Source organism: Sorex fumeus, unplaced genomic scaffold, assembly GCF_029834395.1.
Source record: "Sorex fumeus unplaced genomic scaffold, SorFum_2.1 ptg000128l, whole genome shotgun sequence".
Lineage (NCBI taxonomy): Eukaryota > Metazoa > Chordata > Mammalia > Eulipotyphla > Soricidae > Sorex > Sorex fumeus.
Window position 1 is genome coordinate 37,615,100 of NW_026606185.1, and position 24,368 is coordinate 37,639,467.

Here is a 24,368-nt window from a genome sequence, read left to right on the forward strand (position 1 = left end):
AAAAAGCTTCTGCCTCTTTCTCAGACTGCAGTCTCCAGCCCAGCTACTTCTATACACACCCCTGTCCCTCTTTGGTCCTTTCTTCCCTTATAGTCAGAAATCAGACTTTAAAGCTGCAATTCTCACCTTATCACTCTCCCAGCTTCAACACCCACACCTTTATACTTTCCACTGAAAATCCCAAATCCTTCTCTGTACAGCTACAATGCTCCTCAGATCTTCTCTTGTTCTGGTCTCTTGGTGACCAGAGCATAATCCCTTTCCATACCCAGTGTGCTGGATGTCACAAGGTGTCATCATTCCAGATCATCGGTGACCCTGAGTGATGTGCATTTCCCTCCTGAGATGCTAGTTCCCTGAGACAGGAACCACATCTGCATTGTTTGCCCCTTAAGAACAGGCAGAGTGCATGAGGACTATTTCCTGTGTGCCATTGTCCTCCGCAAAAATGCCCCTGCCTCTTTCTCAGACTGCAGTCTCGGGCCCAGCTACTTCTATACACACCCCTGTCCCTCTTTGGTCCTTTTCCCAGAGCCTGCTAGGCAACTGTCACATAATTGTGAAAACTCGCTTCATTATGTCATTTATAATGATCTGTTATCACAGCCAGAATTAATACTTCATTTTCATTATATCTTAAATATAGGAACAAATATGGAATACATTTATTTTAATAATTTTCATGCAGTATATTTGTTCATAACAATAAGCAATTCTTTATAGTCCATTTCCTGGCCCATTTTGCAAGCATCATCTCATTAAATCTTAATAGTAATCATCTGAGGGTAGGTGCAATTATTGACTACACTTTCTAAGATGATATTTAGTGGATATCTGCAACTACGATTCAAACCAAAAGCTTTTGTGATTCTTTACAATGCCTTATAGCCTTGTCAGTAGTCCAGTGCATCCTCCGAAGACCTGTTTCACTGTTGAGTCATTTCCTTGTCATGTGCCCATTGAGCTAATAGTTGTTCATTACATTCCATTGAAGTATGAGGTCTTGTAAGTGTTAGGAATGTGAGCAGGTATCATGACAGACTATCTCTAACTGTGGAATATTCTAGGCGGAGCAGGTAATAGACATCCAGTTCATTGCAGACAACCCATTGTTAAGTGGTGTGATGGGGATGAACCACATTCTAAGGTGGCATAGAGGAAAGGTATAACCCCTAAAAATTGGAGCTTCAGAAAAACAGCTGAAGTGACATGATAGTAAGGTATGATGGATGAAACAGACAAAAAGTAAACAGGAGGCAGATCAAAAGGAACTTTGCAAGCCGTGTTGACAAGTTTAATTTCAATGTAACAGGAAGTAACTAAAGAAGTTTAAGCAGCATACATATGTCTAATAAGATTCTCAGTGTATATGGCCAGAGAGATAGTACAAACGCACTTGATTTGCATGCAATTTACCCCAGTTCTATTCACAGCACTTCATATCGTCCATAGAGAAACCCTAGGAGTGATCTCTGAGCACAGACCCAGGAGTAAGCCCTGAGCACTGCCGCATGCGGTCCCAAAACCAAAACCAAAAACCAAACCAAAACGAAAATACTCTAGGCTCAGAAATCCTACCCTTCATGTATTATATTAAAGAGTTAAAGTAAATAAAGAACAAAATGCAAGAACTGACTTATTTAACCAGGAAGAGGTAATAGTGATAATGTTGGGTGATGAAATTGAGTAGCAGGAATTAAAGTGCATGGAAATGGAGAAATTGAGATGTTATGTTGGAGATAGACTCCAGATAACTTCATTATTGATTGAACTGACATTTGAAGACATAGATATGAAGTCCAGATCTATCTGAAGCAGGGAGAGAGTTGGAATAGAGTTGGAATAGGAATTCCTTTTATCAATCAGGGAAGAAAACCTTCGTAAAAGTGGATTTGGCAGAGAAATGAGTATAGACTAAAAGTGCCAAAGAGACCTACCTTCCCTTGGTCAACTGACAACTTTTCTTCCACAGACCCAGATAATTCCCCTCCAGGTGTTCTGAGAGTTTCTCTCAAACCTACAGAGATGCACCAGGAGAGGAGACACCAAAGCATCCAGGATCCCACCTTCTATCAAGAACAATTTCTCCTTCTTAGGTTCTTGCCCTCTTCCTCTTATACTGATGCTCACAGTAATGCTTGTTTCCTCTGATCTATAGTCAGGAACCAGGTGAGGATAGGTCAGTAGCTGTTGGCGACTTAAGCACTGGTATCAGTCAGGATAATAGGGTTATCTCATCATGCCAGATCACATCATCACTGCCCTGTTTGCTTCCTGCATCCAAATAGTTCCTCGTTGACTAGATCTAGAATGAGTACAGGGACTCCAGCTACTTCTCTCAAAAAAATAAAATCAATCAATTCAACTAATAGATATCATCTACCTGGAAGTTCTTTATTTTCTAGGCAGGAACAGTGGATAAATAATATTTAGGAAATAAAACGCTTCTCTTGTTATGTAAAACATGGTTGGGCTGCAAATGTAGATGACACAAATATGACATTGTTAAAAATCCAACAAGTATATGTTGTTCAGTGGAAAGTGACTTGTATTCTTCTGACCAAAATAGAGATAAGCCAACAAGTTTCTTCTTTTCACATGATTCCTATTGTTTATTTTTACTCATAGGAAGTTGTCCCTGGCCCAAAAGAACACTTTTAACTGCATGTATTTTCCACTAAAGAAATGCTCTGTAGATGAGAAAACCAAGGCTCTAAGACTTTGAGGCTAAAAGAGTATGTGCTTACTGAAAAAGGGCTTTATTTGTAACAGGTCTTTCTATTCCAAGTGGAGAATCAAGGGTATTAATGATGTTGGTTTTGTTTTTTAAATAGTTTCGGATGTGAGTAAAGACTCGGAGACAAAAACATTGGAGGTGTTGAAGGAAAAAGCATATTAAGAACTGAAATAAAGATGCATACTTCACTGAAGTGATAGCATAGTTTCAAGGAAAAGGTGTAAAGAAAAAATGAACCTTAAACTTGGTGAATATGTCAAGAAACTAGAACTCCTATGAATGAGAATATGAAATACTGTAACTACTTTGGAAACTCCTCAGAAATTAAATATAAACATCATACAGCTAGTGATTTTACAAGTATTTAATAAGACAAAATAGAAGCTTATGGCTATACAAAGATATATATATTGGGGAGGTCAGATTTGGACCACACTGGTTGGTACTCAAGGGCTATTTCTGGCTCACTGCTCAGGGATCACCTCCTGGTGATGGTCTGGCATCCATATGCAGTGCCAGGGATTTAACATAGGCCACCAATCTGTTAGCTATCCTTTGATCCTTAAAAAAGGATTTGTATGTGATTATTTATAGCAACATTTTCTTAATAATCAAAATCTGGAACAACCCAATGTCGATCAACAGGTAAGTTGGTAACCAAATTTTGCTCTATCCATTTATCAGAATACTATTAAACAACAAAAAGGAACAAGCTATTATACATGCCCCAACATAGATGACTCTCAAAGTAGTGAGAATGAATTAAAAAACAGACCCCCATACCCCCCATATACTGTATTATCCTGAATATACTGTATTATCCCCACTTTTTATATAAATATATATATATATATACACATATATACATATATGGGCTGGAGCGATAGCACAGCAGGTAGGGAGTTTGCCTTGCATGCAGCCAACCCGGGTTTGATTCTTCCATCCCTCTCGGAGGGCCCAGCAAAGTACCGAGAGTATCCCACCTTCAAGGCAGATCTGGCAAGCTCCCCATATTGTATTCAAAATGCCAAAAACAGTAACAACAAGTCTCACAATGGAGATGTTATATACATATATATGATGTATACATAAATATAATATACGTATGTATATATGCATATATATACATATATATGGCGTATTTGATATGCCAAACACAGTAATAAGTGTCACAATGGAGATGTTACTGGGCCTGCTCGAGCAAAACTGATGAACAATGAGAGGACAGTGACAGATTAGATAGATAGATAGATAGATAGATAGATAGATAGATAGATAGATAGATATAGAGATATATCATCAGTGAAAGCCCTTCTGTGAATGTCTGGGACAGGGAGTAGGATTGCAAAGGAGCATGAGGAAACATTGGGAGATAATGAACTCTTCCATCATTGAGACCGTAGCAATAGTTTCTAGGATGTTATAACAAGACCTTAGAGCAAGCAAAAGAAATGGAAATGGATTTCTTGACTATCCTAATGAAAGTAACCGTGACTTATGTTACATGAGCTAGTCGATAATGTAGCTAAGAAACTGTCTTTGATCTGCTTAGTTAAGTAATCTGTGACTTAATTCTGCAGCTACATTATAGAGATCATTTTTCTTTTCCCCGGTTTATCTTCCTATCTATGCGCACTTTCCCTCTTTTATTCCAGCCCAATAACACTAAAATATATATGTATATAAGTAAACAATACCTTTAATATTCAAGTGCAATTTTAATATCTTTCAAATTCTAGAATTTAAATGTTCTCTCTTTTTCTTTGAAGAGTCAGCACGTACAGTGGGGGAAAAAACCTAAAATAAAGTTATTAACTGCAATCACAAATGGTATATACTTCAAAATTGCTAAGAAACAGAATCCTAGAAATTCTCAGCACAAAGAATTAAATTTAATAATGTGACATGACATAGTTGTTAAGTAACACTGATGGTAATCATACTGTAACATATATCATATGGACACATTGCACACATTCAGTTTTCACTATATAAACATATATATATATCAATTATATCTCAACTATATTTTTGTTACTTGGTCTCTGTCCCAGGAACTACTCCTGTGAACTCATCACCCTTCCTATGCTCAGGGACCTCCAGAACTATACTCGGCAGTGCCTGGGGGACTTCCAGGCTGCACCCAGCATTGCTTGATATATCATGTGCTGGGGGCTGGAGCGATAGCACAGCAGTAGGGTTTGCCTTGCGCGCAGCCAGTCCAGCCGAGCCGGGTTCGATTCCTCCGCCCCTCTTGGAGAGCCAGGAATTTACCAAGAGTATCTCACCCGCGAGGCAAAGCCTGGCAAACTATCCGTGACATATTCAATATGCCAAACACAGTAACAACAAGTCTCAAAATGGAGACATTACTGGGCCCACTCGAACAAATCAATGAACAATGGGAGGACAGTGTGTGTGTGTGGGGGGGGGGGGGGGGGGCGGGGAATCAAACCTGCGTACAGGGGACAGCTGTATGCAAGATGTGGGCCTTAATCCCTGTACTGTCTCTTCAGTCCCTATCTCAACTTTTAAAAACAACAAAACTAAACTGGATTCAAATATCACTTTTGCTATTTACTGGTCTTAGACCTTTACATCTGCCCGTTAATTCCCCTTAATTTCTTTGCATGTCACAAGGGGATAAATGACAAACAAAAACTAACTCTGTCAGTCATTATCTCTTAACATACATTGTACAGTCAGGTCTTTGAGATCATGCACTTGATGTATATTTACTGTGTCAAGCTCTGCGATAGTTGAACACATACTGAAGCCCGAGAGGCACCAAAACAGAACAGGACAGTCGCACATGTTAAATCATGAATTAAATGTTCTTCACACATTCTCTCTGCTCTAATTATATGTAGTGCACCTGGTGGACATTTGGAACGTCATAGAAGCTTTGCGGGAAAATGCGCTGAACAACCTGGATCCAAACATAGAACTCAATGTGGCCCGCTTAGAGGCTGTGCTCTCCACCATTTTTTACCAGCTCAACAAACGGATGCCTACCACTCACCAAATCCATGTGGAGCAGTCCATCAGCCTCCTGCTCAACTTCCTGCTGGCTGCCTTTGACCCGTAAGTGCCCTCTGAATGTCACTCTTTCACTTCATATTGCATCTACCTTCTCTCCTGTCCTGCCTGGTCTTCCAAATGATTTTCTAGAGTCACCTCTGAACAGGTTCTTATCTCAATAAAATCTGTGTGGGATTAACAATGTTTTAATTGCTGCGCAAACAACTAGGAAGTAAAATAGCACCCATCAGAATTTGAGGACAATTGTGTATATCTTGCATTGACCATTATATAGCTCATTCCACACTTCCTCCCTAGATGCCAGGGATGCTGATAAGTGCTGTATGATGCTATGCCTATGGGGCAATTTAATGAAGCCTAAAGAGGGTCGAGAAATTAGCTCCCCCTTGCTAGTATAATCTAGCATTTCTGAGGAATCCTGTCAAGACCCTACAGCCAACAGGGAGAAATTGAAAAATGTGTCTCAACCAGTTCAGGGGTAGGAGCCAGGATGTGTGTGAAATAGACTGGTCAACAAAGAGCCGCGTACAATGAGAAGCTATAATTGAAACTCAGCCTCATTATATTATAATAATGCAGAAAATCAGAGCTTTTCAGTGCTGCTGAGATCTTAAGAACTAGTCTTCCAATATCTCTCATTTTACAGATGAGTGATCTGAAGTACAAAGATATTCATTTGCCCAGAGTCTATCCACACCTTAGGGCTCGAGTGGGGGAGGTGTGGAGGGGCACTTAGTACTTGGTAAATGTAGTATAGGCCTTGTGAAATATAGATTTAAAAATTCTCTGAATTATATTATCAGCCTCAAATTTCTAAAGAGCTTTTGGTCTGGGGCAGTACTGACACCTTGACTTTTGCACCTGCTTTGGAATACTAAAAGGGAAAATTGCTAACTTGACCTTTCAGCAATCATATTTTAAGACTCTCAGAAGATTCTGCTTAGTCTATTTGTCTGGTCAGTGCTTAGGAATATTCGAGACCCACGCTAAAGAGGTGAAGGAGGCCTAGGAGTTTAATCTCATGAAGCACACAGAAATTGTGTACTTCATGAAATTCATGAAACAAAAGGAAAAATAGAAGTCATAATTTCCTGCGTTCAAAAAATCATGCTATTTTATTTTGGTGGTGCCTCAAATTTTACAGATCCAGCCAATTGAACTATGCCAAGAAAATGAAAATCTGAAAGAAGAATCAAATTCCACTTCATTTGAATATGTCTCCTTCTTCCTCCAGAGTTCCCTAAGAATAGCACATTTCCCTCCCCCCACCCAAAGCACACCTAGATCTCTATTCTTAGCTTTCTGCATACTGCCAACTATATAATCAGTGTCCTGGTTGCAAAATTCCTCTGTGCTTTGGCCAAGTCTGCCTCTGAAAAGGTACAATACACACCCAGGAAGATTTGTGGAATGTTGGGAGATCACATTTGACATCCATAGCCTCTGCCCACGCTTGTCATCTTGTCTCAGAACAGCCATTTCTTGTAGGCTGAAAGATGTTTGTTCTTTATGACTGTCCTTCAGACAATGGCTGTATCCCTGGGAGCATATGGAGAGGAAGGAATATTAAGAAATCATGAGCATCTTGAGTTTGTCTCTTCTACTTTTGTTTTTGTTTTTGTTTTGAGGGGGGTGGCTTTGGGGCCACACCCAGTGGTGCTTAGGGCTTACTCCAGGCTCTGCACTCAGGGATCATTCCTGGCAGTGCTTAGGGGATAATATGAAGTGTTGGGGATCAAACCCAGGTTGGCCACATGCAAGGCCCCCATCCCCTCCCCACCACACACACACCCCCTATCTTTTCTCTTCTCTTGTTCCATTCCATCTACATACCCCAGGTACAAGCCTGTCCTCTGCTTCACTTACAGGTAGAACTTCTTCTGGTTAAGGATTTCTCTCTCTTTCAAACTCTGGCAACACATTGGCAATAACTTTTCCTTTCTCCTCTTGACATGTCCCAATTTGGGGTGGTGGGGGTCGGGGGAACTTCTGAAGTATTCTAAGAACTTTTCCTCTTTTTACTTTTAGAAACTTGAGAATAACAAAAGAAAAACAACATGGCAGGATGTTATGAGATGAAAACAATTCTGTGTTTTAACATCTTTCTTGGGACCTAATTGAAAATAATTTGTAAATGACTGCATTGTGTGGTCTTTGGAGGGGTAGAGATCTCTGCAAACTCCAGGGAGAGGGAGTGTACCTGCACCTACCCTCACATTCAGGTGCAGCCCATCACTTCCCCAGGCCACCTGGCACATGATTCTATTCTTCTCTTAAAGCAACTTCCTGCAAATGTGTCTCCCACAACCAGCCATGTCTTATTCTTTGTATGCACAGGCACAGACATAATACTCCAGTCATGAATTCAGTGAATGAACAGAGGAAAGTCAAAGGTTGGGTGGTGGTAGTATTGTTTTTCTTTTAATTTTTTCCATCTTTTTTTCCCTTTCTTTTTTTTTTAAATTTGGTAAATTCTGCCCCACGCCTGGCATTAAATCTTTCTTATATTCTAGTGTCTTACTAAAACTAGCAAATCTAGATATGTTCTGTCACCTTAATCCATACTGTCTAATTTTACTTCGGGCTGGAGCAATAGCACAGCGGGTAAGGCAATTTGCCTTGCACGAGGCCGACATGGCCGACCCAGATTCGATTCCTCTGCCCCTCTTGGAGAGCAAGGCAAGCTATCGAGAGTTATCTCCCTCGCACGGCAAAGCCTGGCAAGCTCCCTGTGATGTATTCAATATGCCAGAAACAGTAACAACAAGTCTCACAATTTGTTGTGAGACGTTACTGGTGCCCATTTGATGAACAATGGGAGGACAGTGCTACATACAGGACAGTGCTCTATTGTGAACACAACTAGATGTTCATAGAGGGAGGGTTTCTTGTTCTCATGGACTATAATGTGGGGGAAGGGGTACTATTTTCATCAAAATTTTAATACAGTTTTCTTACTCTCTTCTTATTTTATGAAAAAAATCAAACTTCAACATCAGACTGATGCCCTTAATTGAATTTCAGTTCAGCAGACTCCCTTTTCGGGACAGTTTGTCATAACATATGATTATATAGCAGTGGCCTTGTTTTTAGAAAATATTATTTTACAGATAATCGGGTACTCAGCACTAATAGTAGGATAGTTAAGAATATTTCAAACACTTTTATCGTGGTATCAAGCTATATTCTTAATTTTATGCACAGCCCACAGACATTTTATACTCTTATTATTATAAAAATAAGAAGTGTAGTAGTAGCTGAATTGTATCCAACATTTACTGTGTGCAGTGTTACTGGCTTGGCACTATGTTTTCTGTGTCAAATAAATATTGAAGCCAAGACATGGTAAGGCTAAATAATTGACAAGCAATATAGCTTCATACTAAAAGAGATGACTGAAGAAGGAATCAATTTGTTTCAGGAATCAGCTAAAGTTCAGGTCTATTTATGCTTTCTGGTTTGTTTTTTAAAATTACAGTGAAGACGCTTTCTTCCCAAGATCTACGCTCCTTTTTATAGGCTATCATTATTGTGCTCACATTCTTAACCTTTCAAGTCTGTGGTATTTAGACATACTTGACAATAGTGTATGTGAAAGAAATATTTGGACTTAACAAGTTTTACATTGTAGATTTAGAGTCACTTTTATGACAGCCTTGCGGAACTCTAAATCCATCATCCAGTAGTTTCATGTCGAGAATACAAAATCCTGGCATTTTCGTCTTTGACACATCGCACCTCGCTGGGCCATTTGAACATCATTCCCACGGCTGAGCCCTCCTGGCACCATCAGGGTACTATTTCCGATGCATGGATATGAAATGATTCTGGAGCTCTGCCAAACTCCTACTGCCTTTTGAATTTTAAAAACGATTCAGATGTTTATTGCAAGATTCACTACAAAGTACACAGCCATTTCTCTGCACAGCAACAGAACAAATTCACACTTGAAACGATGTGGCTGTATGCAAGTAAAGAAAAAAGAGAAGTCACATGAAACAAATATCCTTCTCTTCATTCTATTCAACTAGAGTTCGATATTTAAAATAGTGCATACTTGGCTTTGTAGGTTTTTTTTCTTAGTTCATCTTATATGCAAGCTATTCATAAAACATTGTCCTAGAGTCATCAAAAATTTGTTCTGGTAGAAAATACTCTCTTCCAAGATTTCCTGTGTCTTGCTAAAATGGAATCACTTTCCAAAGAGTTTTTACAATTATGGAGAGATTTTTACATCGCTAATGTCACTCATTTTCCTCTCAAGGTTATACTTTGGATGAGGAGCAGATGGGATTCCTAGGAGGGGGGTGGTAAGGGAGATCTCTTGGCAGTGTTTATTTTCTATTCTGGAGAAACTTCTGGCAAACTCACCTTGCCCAGTGCTATGAGGAATTCTTTTCCCATATGCCTTGATATATATATATATATATATATATATATATACATATATATATATAGAGAGAGAGAGAGAGAGTTTGGGGGCACACCCAGCAGTGCTTAGGGCTTACTCTGATTCTGCGCTCAGGGATCACTCCTGGCATCCTTAGGGGACCATATGGAGGGCCAGGGATCAAAGCCAGGTCAGTCACACACAAGGCAAGCTCCCTACCCACTGTATTTTCTCTCTAGCTCCTGCATTGCTAGACTTTGAGAACCCTAGAGAGACTCCAGGACCAAATAGAGGGTTTCTACAGGTACACATGTTAAAATTCACTGTCAAAACTAGAATTATGTTTGTCAGATGTTCCCAAACTTACTTGGTCTATGACTCCTTTATCAGAAAAAAAAAAAATAGAGACTTAGCACCCTCCTGAAAAAATCTACCTTCTTGAGTGAAAAACAGGAAGCACTTGTACCCAAGGCTACTACCCCCCCCCTCCCCCCCGTCATTTCAGCACATTTCAGCACCCCGCCCCTGCCCTGGGAGTGGTACTGCACACTTTGGGAAGCACTAATGTGTGCAATCACTTCTAAATTCCAAGTCTCACGTGACTGCATATCGTCAGGGCTGTAGAGTCCATTTTCACCGTTTTTCTCATGCAGTCAGTATTTTTCAATATAAAACAAGAGGTTTTTCTGAACATTTCCTTTTCCTTATGCAATTATCAATTTAATACATTACAAGCTTGCTATGTGTTTTCTACTAAAATGAAAGATAATTCATGGCCCCAACCCTTTTTTAAAGCTGCATTATATAAAAATTAAGCAGCATTACATAAAAATTAACCAATGAGATGCTTTCTCCTCGATAGAGAATGAGAACCATGTCTTATTCACTTTTATATTCCCAATCTCTGGAACATTAAAAATAAGTATCTATTGATAATGATCTATACATGATTCATAAGAACACAGTAATTCCAGAGAGGCGCTATGGTAGAAGCAAGCTGTAGAATCAGAGTGAGTATTCTATTTACCATTAACTTAACACCAAAAGGTGTAGAAAAAAAGCAAGCAAAATGTGTAGAAAGAGCAAGGATGCTGTGCTCATCCAAAATGCTTACAAATGTATTATAAAACATATTGCTAAAAGAAGAAATTCTTTTTAAAAACGATTTTTCTAGCTTCTCCAAGAAAGCTTCAGTCAGAAAGCAAGTCTCCTGTTGGAGAACTTGAAGTATATCCTGTGTCCTGTAAAATTCAAACACTCTTGTAAAATTAAAGAAACCCCATATTCTGTTAGGAGATTGGCCTTCCTGACTTAGCAATACCTATTTGTTGCTTTTCTTTGTATTAAAAATAATTTTCCCCCTACAAAATTTTTTCCTAAAAACATTTTTTCTTTAGTGAAATCAGTTTATCTCTGTAGTCATAGAAAACTCAGCTTAGTGTAAACCTGCTACTTTGTTTTTATTATGATGTGCCATACTTTGAAGGAGAAAGGACAAAATAGAAAATTTGATTTTCTTGATTTTTTTGTTTGCGGGCTGGGGTGGAAAGAACAGGACTTGGCATTCCTAAATGATTTTCAGGAGGTCCAGAGTCCCTAGAAATTCTTCGCCAGCCGACCATCAGTTTAGTACCAGGACCTGTTAATGCAGTGCTGCTAGTGCCCTAAGGTGCAGGGGTACCTGCATCATCTGGCAGTGTTGAAAACCCCAAGGGCTGCACCACACAATGTTCAGGATCCACGGGCTGCCTAGAATCGAACTGGGCATCTAGCATACGCTAGACATGTGCCCTGTCTGCTCTACTACCACACACCCCAAGAAGGTAAACTTTGAAGCAGTTTTAGTTTGTATCATTTGATCATTTCCTGGTTTTCTACTGAACATTTCTCCATTTAAGATGTACCGATTTCTCCCTATTCCTTATTTCCTGTATCAATGTCAATTCTTTATTAAACTATAAAATAGGTACTCTAATTCCTAGCTTCACCCCAAATATCAACTTTTGTATGAAATTTTATTAAAGGTCTTAAAAAAATCTTCTCTTTCCACCTTTGTTCATCCTATTCTAGGTACAGGAAATGTTCTGTTTAGGTATTAAATGACGGTTTAACTTTTTTTTTCTTTCGGTTTTTGGACCTCACCTGGCGATGCTCAGGATTTACTCATGCTCTTCACTTAGGGATCACACCTGGCGGTGCTCAGGGAACCATATGGGGTGCTAGGGATTGAACCCAGGTTCACCACATGTAAAACAAATTCCCTAGCCATTGTACTGGCTGGTCCATCCAATATTAGCAGTTTTACTGGGTACTTTGTGATATCAAGCTAGAACAGAATAGTAAAATTTTCCCAGGCACAAGCTTCAGAGAATTGGCTTCAAAAAATAGAATAGATTTCATTATGCCATTATACATATAGTAGAGAAATACATATAGTAGAGAAATGAATAGAGTGTCTGGTGCAATGCATTTTCACTCTACATTGAAAGGGGAAAAAATTAAATAAAATTTTCTTTTACTTTGAAGATGAAATTATTCTTCCAAAAGAAAATGATAAGGTTAAGTAGAAATTTCATCTCGGAGGAAGGAAGTGCCTTTACTCTACTGAAGAACCAACTGCACTAGAAGGTTTTATTCACAAAGGAAAGCTTGTGTGTTTGTATTCATTGATTATGATTCTAAGGCCCACCCCATCTCCGAGAAGAGAGATGGGTTTAGGTCTTTCTTGAGACAATGACCAGGCTTGTACATGAAACTGAAGGTATGTTACCATCACCTTTATAAAGAAAGAGAGTTGTCCCTCCTGGCCTGGTCCATCTGAGGCTGTTTCACCTGCAGCACTACAAACAACCCGTGTTTTCATCCCCCGCACCCTGGCAGGTCCGCTTCCTGGATTGTGGCTGGCAGCCAGCATTCCATATGTGCGGTTTTACCACTTTCCTCCAGAGGCACTTCCTGGGCAGACTCACTTTGGAACAATATGTCGCTTTCCTGCTTGTGGACACAAGTCTCCCGGGAACTTGGCTTCTACCCTGAGGTCCTTGCAGATGGCTGTGAATCAAACTGGCCTCAGCCAGGCATGATTCTGAATGAGCAGAGAACTGAACATTTCTCCATCTAAGGTGTACTGATTTCTCCCTATTCCTTATTTCCTGTGTCGATGTAAATCCCTATAAAATAGGTACTCTAATCCCTAGCTTCCTCCCCAAAATCAACTTTTGTATGAAATCTTATTAAAGGTCTAAAACAACAACAACAACAACAAAGACAAAATCTTCTCTTCCCACCTTTGTTCATCCTATTCTAGGTACAGGAAATGTTCTAAAAGATAATTCATGTGATTCAGTTCTTTGGTATCCGCATTCTCTGTTGTGGAGTCAGTCAGCTATGATAATTACTTACACTCCTCATATCCATTGTCATGGGGGCGAGGGGTAGATTCGAGGTGAACAAGACCTGGGCTCAGCCCATATGGACGCTCCTGCACACCCCTTGACTCCTTCTCGGTGATAGGGGTCACATTTGCAATCTGGCACAGTAGCTTGCATGCCAATAGATTCCAGTGGACTAATTTCACACTTGAATTCCTGCAAAACTCTCATTGAGCTGCCCTCCACTGGCGATTTATCTAGATTTATTGTGTCAATTTGGCAGAATAGCTCTGATACAACCACTGTTGGATTTAATATCATTCATCTTGAGTTTCTAGGAACAATCCAAGACTGGCTGTTTCCCTCTGATCTTCTTCATTAAAAGCTAAGGCTTATGGATTTACCCATAAGCTATAATCATTTCATTCTTTGGAGAAACACTGTATTCTAGTGTCATCTGTGATCTGTTCCCTTTTATGAGTGAAATTATTCTCTCTGATTCATTAAAAGAAACTTGTATTGCTTTGGAGGTTTAACATTATTCCATTTCAATTTCTTTTTTGGGCATTTTGACTGATTAATGTCTTATTCAAATTTTTCCATGTTTTGTGTCATTTTATTTCGACCGTGTTTCAGCATAAGAAAATATATTTATTTCTTTTAGTAAAAAGGATAATACTTTCAGTTATCCATGTAATTGAGAATGCAGGGAATTTTGAATATAATCATTTTCATCATAAATCATTGTGTTTTTATTATAGCTACCTACTCTAAAATCAGTAAAGGGCTTAATGAGTGGACCTTAACATTTGTCCTTAATATTAAAAAATGTATTGTTTAGACAAAATGCAGGTTCTAGGCATTCAGCTTATTTACCAGCCAGAAGTCTCTGTCCCGAAGATCTCACAGTTCAGAGTCAGATTGCTTATATACCTACAAATAAATCAAAATCTCCTAGTGTGATTGGTATAAAATAATAGGTAAATGTAAAGTGAGCAGGGGTTACCTTCACATTCAGAGGGAAACTGTTTTGAGAACAGAGTAATAAAGCTGGGGAGCTTCATATTTGCATCTAATCTAATCAGTCGGAGAGGCCTGGGCATACATGATGGAACGAGTGACAGAGCAGGGTAGTAGCAGAACTGGTCACAGATGAGATGGGAGAAAAGAGATCAAGTTAGAACTAAATCCCTTCGAAGAAAGGAGGAGGAGGAGGAGGACATGGGGTTTTAAGTAACAAAATAATATGGTCAAATGTATAATGTAAGTGTACAAACAGAGAGATCGTCTCAGAGCTTATTGCCATGTGAAAGCAAGGGCTGATGCAAACAAGGGCAGTAGGGGAATGGGATGAAGGGATTTGGTGCAATGTACACTTTGTGGGATATTTCCGTCTCTCAAACATTTGTTGGGGCTGTTAATGAGTTGAGGAAAAACAATTCCCCACCCCAAGGTTCTTTTCTGGTAAGTACATGGTGATTCTGAAAACCATACCCAGGACTGTAGGAGGAAAGAGCGGTTAGCATGAAGGTGGGACTGAGATGATTTGTGATAACAATGAGTTCTGTTTAAACCTATTAGATCTGACATGAGGTGTCCAAGTATCATTTTTCAATGATTAATTATATTTCATCTTCTCAGGCCTAAAAATAGAATTGAACAAGTATGGGGGATATTGTCTGCCATAGAGGCAGGGGGAGGAGTGGAATGGGGGGGAGGATACTGGGGACATTGGTGGTGGAAGATGTGCACTGGTGGAGGGATAGGTGTTCAATCATTGTATGACTGAAACTCGAACATGAAAGCTTTGTAACTGTATCTCATGGTGATTCAATAAAAAAAGAAAAGAAAAAATATAAACAGAAAATCTACTAGCATTGGATTTGGTCACATTTTCACTCTGGCTATCTATGTTTCAGACATTATGCTAATATAAATATTAACGTTCTCTTTCTCTCTGAAGTCTGGTGAAAACAAATATAATTACTTACTATATTTTAATCTTCTAATATTTTCTTCAGAGGGATAGAGTTCTGACTTTGTTTTGTCCTCTCTCATCTGGTGTGATGATATATATGCATATTTAATCAGATATATGGGATTATTCACATAAATGATTCAATGGATATATTACACCATTGCCAAATGGACTTTACTTGTCTTTCTGCCACACCATTATTTTCAGTAATTCCTTTGATAATTCTTAATAGTAGTAACCAGTATAGAAATTAATTACACATTGATATGCTTTCTGATTCCAAAGGCATAAGAACAGACAGTTTATTCCAGTTAGAAAATCATTTAGCTGAAATATTTAATGCCTTTTTATTATATAGTGTGGAGGACAAGTTAGTTATACTTCCTGACTCAAGGAAGATTTGGCAGTTCTTGTATAATTGAAGTAAAGAAAACTATTCAAATGGAGTTCTTTTGTCCTTTTAATATTCCTTTTGAAAATTAAATGTATCACACAAGTACAGTTGACTTGTGGAAAGAAATGTTTGAAAAAAAAGTCAGATAATGATATTGAAATTATGTATGCATTAGCAGTATTGAAAATCATGTACCTCAATAAATGTGGTAGGGGTATGATAAAAAAAAATCTTTGTAATTTTGACCAAATTCAGGGATCATCAGACAAAAACAATTTTTTTCTGAAGCTTTATTTAAATAAAGTATGGAGACTGTGGAATCATTGTGCATAAAATTATTTTATGAAGTCCAAAGTTAAATTATAGAAAACCAGGTTCTGTAATTTAAATCCTCAGTTATGTAGACATATTCCAGTGCTCACTTTGAGCTCGTGACATATTCAGAGAAAAACTTGAAGAGTCTGCTATTCCTTAAAAAGAAAAGGAATTGACGGGTTTTTTTTTTCAGAAATGTGTGTTAAATTGTATTCATAACCTTTTCCAAATTGGATGCATTCACATAATGCCTGAAGTTACATTGTCCTATGATTTTACAGAACAAAAAATGTCAGACCTCATTATTGAAGGTTCTCCAAGTGACATTGTCTCTTTTTTTCTCCCCTCTTACTATTGAACAGGGAAGGCCATGGTAAAATTTCAGTATTTGCTGTCAAAATGGCTTTAGCCACCTTGTGTGGAGGGAAGATCATGGACAAATTAAGATGTAAGTTATTTCTCTGGATCCCTCTGTGTTTGTCTTTCCCGTGTGCCAGATTTTCTCCCCCCCCCCCCCATCCCTGTGGTAGCCCCTGCCCAGGTGTGTCTTTTCCTTGCTGCATATGAATCTTTCGAAGAACAATCTTCATTGATCTTCGGATTTTGTCATAGAAATATTTTCATAAGAAATGTTAATGAAGTGACTTTGAATTATGATTATGTCTAGCCTGTTGAGTATCATCAACTAGACTCTGTGATATTGATGAGATAAGCATTCTTTCAAGTTCATGGATCTTTACAACATTCCACACCTTGTATCCATCATCATAGGAGCACGACAGATATGTTAGACAACCTTCTTTATTTTAGGGAATTTGAAGTCAGAGTTCCTGGCACATTCCTCCCTTCTTCTCGGTGCTATTCAAATCCCTGGGAATGTTGAATGTTCCAAAATCCACTTTACATGTGAGCACAAAGACTCAGGAGATGGAGAATTACCTTAGATGCTACTGAAAGCATCGTCATCAAAGCAGACTGAATGATTGTGGACCTTTTATTGTCATTTTGTCATTGAATGTGATAGTTTTATTTTTGTTTCGGGGGGGGTCTTTGTTTTTTCTCTTGTTTTGATTTTGGGTCACACTCCTTGATGCTCAGGGTTTTTGTTTGTTTGTTTTCTTGTTTTTTTCTGGCTCTGCATTCAAGAATTACTCCTGGCAGTGCTCGGGGGGGACCATCTGGGATGCTGTGCATCGAACCTGGATCAGCCACATTTGGGGAGGGGGGAGGGGGTTCAGGTCCTCAGCCCAGCTGCATGATTCATTTGCTGTGTTTTTCTAAGGAAATGATCTTAGGTTTCCTTCTTCATCTCAAATTTGGAAATTTTATTGGGGTTCTTCCTGGCTGCAACCATCTGTAATCACAGCCCTTTTTCTCTCCTGCTGTGTCTCTATGTCAGTTTCTGGGGGGGAACAAAATACCCTACCTGCTATAATAATTCTGATACTGTTTTTTTAACTAGAGAGAAACAAGGAAGTTTCAGGCTCAGGGCTATGGTTCAGTGGTCGATCACTTTCCTTGCATGCACGAAACACCCAAGCTTGATCTCTGCAACTCCCCACATTGCCACATATAATTCCTGACATTCCTGGGTGTCATTCCCAGTGGCACAACCAACCCCTCAACAGTGACAGAGATATGGGTGTTTATTTTAGCAAAAGAAGCTGAGACTAAGAGAGTTAAAGTAATCACATTGTGAGAAGGGTGCCAGTATACCAGCAGTTCTTGACAGCAGTGGTTCTCAGTATGTATAGAATCACCACAAGGACTTTTTCAAACATAGGCATCTGGTGCCCATGCTCAGAACTTCTGATTCAGTAGAAATTCTGGATTAGAATGAGGATTCTAAATTCTCATTAGGATGGAGATAGCGGGGTAAGAGGTTTTCATTTCTAACAAGATCAAAATGATGTACGTCTTATGGTTTTTGTTTTTGTTTCTTATGTTTTGTTTCATTTTGTTTTTTTTGTGGTGCCGGAAATCAAAATCAAAACATCGCTCATGCAAGGCAAGTATTCTACCACTGACTTAGCTATCTCCCTGGCTCCTGGCTGCTATTTTAAAAGGGGAGATGGTGGGAGGGATTAAGTATTGAATCTTCTCCCTTGCTCTCTGTATTATGTATTTTGGTAATAATGCTGAATGAGAAAGCATTGTCAGGGACATTTGAGGGTTTCAGGTACTCAGCCCAGCTGCATGACTCCTTTCCCATATTTTCCTCTGGAAGTGATCTTGGGTTTCCTTCTCCATCTCAAATTTGGAAATTTTATTGGGGTTCCTCTTGGCTGCAGCCATCTATGAGCACAGCTCGTTTTCTCTCCTGATGTGTCTGTGTGTGAGTTTCCAAGGGGAGACATCTTGACTCTTGTTGCACGATCTGGGTTTAAAAAAAAAAAGGAAAATATAGGAGGCTGGAAATTGTGTGTGTGTGTGTGTGTCTGTGTGTGTGTGTGTGTGAGAGAGAGAGAGAGAGAGAGAGAGAGAGAGAGAGAGGAGAGAGAGAAAGATATTTAAGAGAGAGAGAACCTTTATTCCCTTAGAATGTCCCCAAACATGCACTAAGGAGATTCACATCATTGAACCTGTAGAAAAATGAAAGGTACAGAGAAGTCCCCATAAGCACACAGTAGCCCTCACTTTGGGAACCCCTGGAAAGCTGAAACTGCCAAATGTATTCAGGAGTCAGAGAAACCCAAGTGGACGTTATGACAGTTGGTTTACTTTCTTTTTATTTAGCCTCAACGATGTGGAAAATTAAAAACTTTCTACCTCAAGGCTCAATTGAGAGATAATAGCAAAATTAGAAGGTGGCGGAACCAATATCCTTTTATTAAAATCAAAAAACAAAAAATCGTTTAGAGTAATCCAGGAGGCATTTCTGCCAGTGTTCGGCTCAGAGGAGAAAGTTTAGTAAAATTAGTCATGACAGAGAAAGAAACAATAGGGACCTTACCGGCTGGCCTTCACTCACAACTGACCACTTAGACCAAGAATATTAGATGATTAGCTAAACTAGATAAATAATTTTACTGGACAATTTTTTAAGGTCATAAGAAACATTTCCAAATATTTGTCTGGATAAAAGAAAGGCCTTCATACTAAATAGATCTGAAGACTAAATCTGTTTTCTGTACTTTAGAACCTTTCACAATCTTTTATGAGCCAGGTTCTTTTTTATTGGGGGGCAGGAGGGTGTTCACAAGTAGTGCTCAGAGGACCTCAGGGCCGCTTCTGGAAACACACTGCCAGCAAGGCTGGATGCTTTAGTGCTTGGGCCCATGATGCAGTGCTTCTCAGGCCCTGCCTTGCTGGTCACCATTGGCAACATACTTCCTGTGTTCAGAGGCCACCAAGGCCACCCCTAGCATTGATAACTATGGATGGAATGAACAAATATGGACTAGTCTGACCACTAGAAGCAATAGCTGGTTCTTGAACAGGATTTCAGGTGTTTCCATAGTCTTTTTTCACTGGCTTGTATTTAATGCTAAAGCAGGCAAGGGAGAGATCATTTTTATTATGACTGTAGTGCATAATAGTAATAATAATAATAATAATAAAGTGAAAGGATAATGAATTTCTCAAGGTTTGAAGGCTTTGTGTTTCCATTAAGGTTTTCAAATTCATTCTAAGTCACTATACTAGTCAGGTTTTCTTTGCAATTTTTCCTGCTGTTAGGCATATGATGGATATTTAGTTAATTCCAACTAGCACCTTAATTTTTGTTGATAGAACAAGAATAATTGGCTGAAAATAAGTTAGAATTTCATGTACTTTAAATTTTTAGTTTAAGATTATTATTTTTGCAGCTCCAGGGATCAAATAAGGACCTCTCTCATGCAAGACTCTATCATTCAAAACCCTACCACTGAGACACATATTTGGCCCTGTAAATTAATTTTAAAAGTTAAAGCTAGCTTTTTTGCTCGAGCGGGCCCAGTAACGTCTCCATTGGAGACTTTGTTGTTACTGTGTCTGGCATATCGAATACTCTCGGTAGCTTGCTGGGATCTCCGAGAGGGGCGGAGGAATCGAACTCGGGTCGGCCATGTTGGCCGCTTGTAAGGCGAACGCCCTACCCGCTGTGCTATCGCTCCAAAATCAATTAATATTTCTAAGAATATCATTTTTGATCATTTTTGGTGAGTTATTAATAACAAGAAATACAAATTAAATTATTTAGGGCTTGCTGTTGGGTCAGGCTTGAGTGGTGGTTGGGAAAATTGGAAATAATGATGCTGGAAGATATAATGGAGGTAGGGTTGGTATTGGAATATTGAATGTAATAAATTATTGTGAACAACTTTATTAAAATAAAATTCTAATTTTTTTGCCTTTTTGGGTCACACCCAGTGATGCTCAGGGGTTACTGCTAGCTCTGCACTCAGAAATTACCCCTGGCGGTGCTCAGGGGACCATATGGGATGCTGGGAACTGAACCCGTTTCGGCCGCGTGCAAGGCAAATGCCTTACTCACTGTGCTACGGTACCAGCCCCAAAATTCTAATTTTTTTTAAAAAAATTTATTGAGGCCAGAGCTATAGTACAGTGGGTAGGGTGTTTGCCTCGTACACAGCTGACCCAAGTTCCATCCCCAGCATCCCATATAGTTCCCTGAACACCACCAGTAGTAATTCCTGAGTGCAGAGCCAGGAGGAACCCCTGAGCATCACTGAGTATGACCCAAAAAGACTCAAAAAATATCCATCAGTGGGGATAGCAATCCTATATTTTACCAAAATTTTCAATAATTAGGGGCCGGAACTATAATTATTAGAGGCCGGAGCAATAGCACAGCTGGTAGGGCGTTTGCCTTGCACGCAGCCAACATGGCCCAACCGAGTTCGATTCCTCCGCCCCTCTCAGAGAGCCCGGCAAGCTACCAAGAGTATGCCGCCCACACGGCAGAGCCTGGCAAGCTACCCGTGACGTATTCAATATGCCAAACACAGTAACAACAAGCCTCACAAAGGAGACATTACTGGGCCCGCTCGAGCAAATCGATGAACAACGGGAGGACCGTGAAAGTTCAATAATTAAAGGAAGTCACATGAGTCACAACGATCAGAGCCACTAGGATCTCCTGGCAGATACTGTATCCCCACGTGTGTTCCCTATCAACACAAGCTAGGCCGTAGGGATGACCCCTCACCTATAGGACACATCCCTAATTCTATCTTGAGCTGATGTAGTCCTTCTGGTCAAATTGCTTTTGGAGTTATGATAAGTTACGTTTTAATGGCTTGAATACTTATTTATACATCCACCTGTCTCCTGGAAAGTTCTACAGATCTTAATAAATTCTGAATCCAGTGCCATAATCCTGGAATGTCACATGTTGTTCAAAAGCTGCTGGAAATGGTTTGTTCACTTAGTTTAAGAGACTAGCACTATGGCAAACACCAGGTGTTTGCGGAATTCCTCTGAACTACTTCTGTCAGTATCTTCCTCCGTGCCTACTCCCCTGGGTAATGTTTTAAGTCACTCATCTGCCTTTACTTTTCAGTGTCTCCTAACCTCCTTCAGACATCATATAAATTCCTCAGTGAAGCTTTCAAAGATCTTCATCCCTGTCTCACCTTCTGCCGTGCTCTCATGTGCACCCAAAGTCCCTGGAACAGGGAACCAGTTGAAAACCCTTGAGTGTATCACTCTGGGGCTTATCTCTGTATCTCTGTATGTCCTGGTCTGTTTTCTAATTTCTGACCAACTCCTCCCCACATTTTCCTTCATACTTGGCCTAGAAGCCAACTATGGAAAGAAATTTCTGACCTACTCTTCCTCTGGGAACCCTCTGATCTGCTGCATCCTATATACTCCATGGTTCTCATATTCACACCACTGCATTGTGCCATATGTTCTATGTAAGCATGATGTATGTGTGTCTCTTATCACGATCAATAGACCGGTACCTCACAAAGGACAAGAAAAATGCCCTGATTTTTATGAATGTTGATTACAAAATACAAGAGTACACACAAGATAGTGTAATCTAAGTTCATTTTAATTGAAGGAACCAATGAATGACAATATTAATTTTTTTATTTTGTTTTGTTTCATTTTTGGTTTGGGGGTGACACACAGCGATGCTCAGGGCTCATTCCTGGTTCTGTACTCAGGGATCACTTCTGGCGAACTCAAGGGATGCCACGGATTAAACCAGGATCAGCCCTATGCCCCGCAAATGCCCTACCCACTGTATTATCGCTTTAGCCCACACAATATAAATTCTTGCAAAGTGTTTATCACCATGCGATACTCTAGGAAATGCAAAGGTATTTTAGAATAGGATTCGAAACTATGTAGAACATCCCATGAGGGAGGCAGCACATAAATATATAAGTGACTAGAAGTATAATATGAAATAAATAGCAAAACAATTATAGTAAAAATAGCTAACATTTCTATATTATATACTAGGTCTGTCTGAAATGCATTCTATCTCTGTACTTTTTTTATCTCAAATAGTCTCATCTTTAAATTGACCCCTTATTTACATACATAAATTGTATTTATATTTATAAGCATATGCATATAATTATATATATGTGCATGTATGTGTATTACTTGAATATACAAGAATATAGAACAGAGAACCCAGAACTGAGATTTAAATAAACACATACTTTTAGGAAAAATTTCTCAGAGCCCCATCCTTTTTTTTCTTAGACCCTGGGTGCTTATTAAAAGCCAATTCCCTTTAATTTTGGGGACTCAGTCCTAAATGAACTCTTGGTTAGCAGAACTTCACCACAAAGAAGCTTCCGGTTTGGGGAAGACTGCTCTAGGTACTCCTACTTTTGCTCTGGAGATGTTATCTGAATTCTTTGACAGGAGATTTGAGAAGACTGCCTGCTTTTCAAATATACCCTGGTCTAGCAAATCCAAGTTTAGAAGATGATCAGATTATAGTTCATCAACCTGCTAAAGTCAAACAAGATAGCAATTCTATTTTAAAAGTCAATTAGTTTTCCTAAATTTATTTTCCCCTTTTTGATTGGAACTATTTTTAGGTAAGATTGACTTCTAAGAGTGAAAATGTTTATAAGTTTTAGGGTTACAATGTATCTAACCCCACCCCACCCCCAAAGTTCCATTAGTCTTCTACCAGTGGCTGGAGCGATAGCACAGCAGGTAGGGCGTCTGCCTTGCACGCAGCCAATATGGCCAACCGGAGTTTGATTCCTCCGCCCCTCTCGGAGAGCCCGGCAAGCTACCGAGGGTATTCGATATGCCAAACACAGTAACAACAAAGTCTCCAATGGAGACGTTACTGGGCCCGCTGGAGCAAATCGACGATCAACGGGAGGGCCTTTACTTTACTTACTTTACAGTAATTTTTTCTGTTACTCATTTTTCTTTTGCTGTTAACAACCTAATATTTTGACCAGTTATAATAAAATATGAGATAAAGTTTACTAAGTGAACATTGTGAAGATGCATGAAAACAACATTGATTTTGCTCTTCTGGTAAAATTTCTATAGCTTAATAATGAATAAGCTGAAGCAAAGCATAAATTCTTTGTAACTGCAGTATTTGAAGAAATACAAGCCAATTCACATTCTTAAAGAGTAATCCAATAAAGACCTGTAATATGCTTCACATTTGGCTGCAGTGTAAAAACAATATCCCAGATTACATTTTGACCTTGAAAATTAAGCCTCAAATGAACAAGGCAGCATATTGAATGTACAGAAGTTTATCCCAGCAGTTAAGCTGGCCTGGCTACATTCTAGCATGGGGGACTAAATAGCAAAGCCCCAGGTTCAAAAAGTGATTTTCACAAAGGAATTATAAATTCCTTAGGAAATTATGACATCAATATTCATTAAGTACACATAGTGGCAGAATCTGAAGATTAGAGGTTCAGTGACACCCACAGTCTCTAAGAATAATCTGAAATCCTGACTTTACCTCATTGATCATCCACGAGGTCACGCTTCCTCTTCTCTGTATCAGTCAAAAGAACCCTCCCTGTAAATCGGCTCCATCTACAGAAAGCATTATGGTTTTTAGAAATTTTTCTGCTTCTGTGGAAAGTCAATCAAATGTTTTTATGACATCCTTATCGCCACCGTCTTTCATTTTTCAGTATCTTAAACCAAAACCCAGAAATGTCAGTGATAGAACTTAATCCTGT

The 24,368-nt window shown here is 39.2% G+C and overlaps 1 protein-coding gene across 3 annotated transcripts in view; it reads left to right on the top strand.

The window, feature by feature from the left end:
- The window catches only part of DTNA (dystrobrevin alpha), a 356,746-nt gene that overhangs the window by 254,656 nt on the left and 77,722 nt on the right, over positions 1 to 24,368 (top strand). For all 3 annotated transcript variants that reach the window (XM_056138272.1, XM_056138273.1, XM_056138274.1), the window contains exons 6-7: positions 5,608 to 5,821; positions 16,590 to 16,675. In XM_056138272.1, coding sequence (XP_055994247.1) covers positions 5,608 to 5,821; positions 16,590 to 16,675 — 300 coding nt within the window. The remainder of the gene's footprint in view (positions 1 to 5,607; positions 5,822 to 16,589; positions 16,676 to 24,368) is intronic.